This window comes from Sinocyclocheilus grahami, unplaced genomic scaffold, assembly GCF_001515645.1.
Source record: "Sinocyclocheilus grahami isolate Dianchi unplaced genomic scaffold, SAMN03320097.WGS_v1.1 scaffold9897.1, whole genome shotgun sequence".
NCBI lineage: Eukaryota > Metazoa > Chordata > Actinopteri > Cypriniformes > Cyprinidae > Sinocyclocheilus > Sinocyclocheilus grahami.
In genome coordinates, this window is record NW_015512918.1 from 4,144 (window position 1) to 7,442 (window position 3,299).

The following is a 3,299-nucleotide window of genomic DNA, read 5'->3' on the forward strand; positions in this document are numbered from 1 at the left end:
GAAATTGTACTGGATGCTGATGGATTTTTTTTCATCATACATTGAAGCTGTATACCAATTCTAAATACCCCTAATGGACACTTTTCACGTTTTGGGGCTTCCCAGAAGTTGGATAAACTTGTATAGTGGTTAATCTCGTTTCCCCAACAGCAAAGGAAAAAATCCATGATAGCTTTCCTATGACTATGATAACCTATGAATTTCTGGATGAAGATGAAGGAATAGCTGAGTGCTTAGTCTATCACCCGCAGCAAAAACATGAGGTTTATCTGAAGTGCTTTCATATATTACTCCACTCAAACTGCCTGCGTCTGAATGAGCACTTAAATCATGCTCTCCTTGTGTCCTTCTCCGGGCCGCTGAGAGCACAGTCATCGAGAGCACTGACCGGCACAAATGAAATGGAGTTATGGAAGAATTGAAAGAAAACACAGCTGAGTATGCATAACTAAAATAGTCTTTTCACAGTCCAGCTAAATTAAAGAGAGCTTTACGATTCTACATTCCACTGAATTTCATCACACATTTCCAACAGAGCATGATAATGCTACTGATTTATTTAATTCCAAATGGATTTCTAAACCATGTAGCAGGGAGAGAAAGGTTGTTTAATTTGCACAGGGTTCTTGAGGACCTTTGCCTGCAAAAACTGACTACACATGTAGGGCTGGGCAACATAATGCAAAAGTATGAGACAGCTAGAGCACATTTATTATTCTAGATACCCTAGACATATGACTGGGTATAACTCTTGTTAAGTACTGCTCATCTTCTAGGAAGCTTATGTTGAATTTCTATTTTGAATATTTTTCAGGTATAGATTTCATTGTTTTACCCTTGGTCCAGACTTTCAATGTTAGAATAATTAGAGTACAAGGAGACAGTGTCATGGAAGAGCATGCTTAACCACCTGAGATCCTGCACCCTCATATGAGGACATGATATATTTGAATGAATTTCTCTGAGACTATACATGCCACAGTTTTAAGTCTGGATGTCCTGTACAGAGCACATTCAGGGCTTTTCAGAGATACTAAATGTTTGGATGTTTCACCATGACCACTCCCTCTCCTTGGTCTTCAAAAATGTCTGATATTAATTTAGTGACACTCTTATGGAAATATGATAATATTTTGTGATTATCATTTAAATCGGACTAATTTTTTAACTGCGTGTCATAAATCAACATCTTAGGAAAATGTTATGGGGTTTCAAATCAAAATGTTCCGAAACAGGGAGGTTGATTTCATAGATGTCCTCATATGAGGACACTGGGACTATAAGCATGTTTATTACGCATTTTGGAAGACACAACAAATGAATAGGTAAAGAAATTATATTTCAATATTCCTATGAAATATTATTATGAAAATATTGTCAATTATTACTCCCATTATTACACTTCTTTTTTCATTACATGTTGCCCCAAAAACACATTAATATGCAAATTAGATTTAGTTTATAGATACATTATATATAATGAGAAAACCTGTTTATGGCCATTTTACACACATTTTGCATAAAGAAAAATGGTATATCAAATCATTCTGTTATAACATAGTTGAGAATTATCTTTATACAAAGTTTGATTAAAAAAAATCCTGAAAACTAAAAATGTATTGGGGATTTAAAAAAAGCTATTGTTTTTGCCTATGCATGTTCATTCATGTCTTTTTATTTTAATTTTAAAATTGAGTCCCGATGTCCTCTACCAAGGACGTAGCATAATTAAAAAAAAAAAAAATGTTATGCTCAAAACAATGCAATGACATGAAAAAAATACACATTTTTTCCTAAAATGTTTTGCCGAGTATTAAGAGGTTAAAATGAAAATTCATAGAAATGTATTACTATTTATATAAAATATTATTATTCTTGTATTATATGTTTTCACATTTATATATTATATAATTGCATTTTGTATTTTTAAATATACATTAATTATGTATTATATATATATTTTATTTGTATATTATATAATTAATAGTAATAATAATAAACATAATAATATTTTTTATAATTATATTTATATTGTGCATTATTGCCAATCAAGCTGTAATTTTGTGAAATTGTGCGAGAAATTTTTTTTTGTTATTTAACTGTATGCAACAGAATTCATAAAATACTTCGTTTTTTTTCTGCTGAACATTTTTTTTTTGAGATGCGGTGAAAATGACATTTGTTTCTTCAGAAAAATGATAGAATTACTATTGGAGAAAGGCCATACATATGTTCATCATGATATGTCCTTCTCACATTTGGCATGCAAAACTTACAAATCTTACTTCTTCTGTAATGACATCATGGTGGACCTGGTACTGGCTTCCGTTGTGTGAGTGGTCTTTGGCGTGGGACAGGCCCTGTCGCACCAGACCCGTGTAGTACTGGACAAAGCGTGTCTTTCGCACCACTATGTGCAGGATAAAACACAGTAGCACCATACAGATGGAAATGGTGAAGAAGATGATGGTGTTCTTCCTCTCATTTTTGATCAGTAGTTTGGTGAAGATACGGCTGAGTGAAATGATCACTCCTGCCGTGCCTATAAAGAAAAAAACAACAAAGAATGAGAATCGTGTGTTTGCATTTTACCCAAACATCGTGGATTTTCATGACCACATCTGATGACACAAAGCCTCTTACTCTCTCCGGTCATCACGCCCTGTGTGTAGCGCTTGGGAAGCATCCCCATGTATCCATAGAAACTGGACTGCTGCACTGGAGACACAATAGGGTAAAAAACTGTTATGGCTGGAAATGGTTGACAACACAATGTGAGCCTGAAAGAAGGACAGTCACTCACAACATGCTTCTGCAGTCACGATGGCTTTGGAAAGAAAAGTATGAACAAATACCTGTACATCCAAAGGCCACAGTACCCATAGACATCAGATTGATGACGTACGACTGCTTTGTGGTGAACCTCTCCAGCCACACATCAAAAATGGTGACAAAAAGCAGAGGTCCAAGTGCAAAGAGGTAACCTGCAAGAGATGAACTTGGATGTAAACAAATTTGAGATAGCACAACTAAGAAAACATCTACGCCCTGAAAAAAGTCTGCAGGATTGTTGTAGGATTTAATTTGAAACAATTTTCACTCAGAAATTAATAGAAAATTTCACAAATAATTAGAAAATAAAAGTAACACTGAAGACTGAAATAGTATTTTCTTTTTCTTTTCTTTTTACAGTGTGTTTGCAAGCAATATCCTATAATATTTGATTATATTATTTGTATTTGATTTATTTTTGGAGGGTTTTGGAAGGTATAGTTTTCCCAAAACTCATTTACGTTTCA

The 3,299-nt window shown here is 34.0% G+C and overlaps 1 protein-coding gene across 1 annotated transcript in view; it reads right to left on the reverse strand.

The window, feature by feature from the left end:
• The window catches only part of LOC107578359 (equilibrative nucleoside transporter 4-like), a gene marked incomplete at its 5' end in the record, with an annotated part of 5,819 nt that extends 2,821 nt beyond the window's left edge, over positions 1 to 2,998 (reverse strand). Inside the window, 3 exons of the mRNA XM_016264330.1 lie at positions 2,264 to 2,542; positions 2,644 to 2,718; positions 2,856 to 2,998. Of these exons, the coding sequence (XP_016119816.1) occupies positions 2,264 to 2,542; positions 2,644 to 2,718; positions 2,856 to 2,998 (497 nt within the window). The remainder of the gene's footprint in view (positions 1 to 2,263; positions 2,543 to 2,643; positions 2,719 to 2,855) is intronic.
• Positions 2,999 to 3,299: the final 301 nt, after the last annotated feature.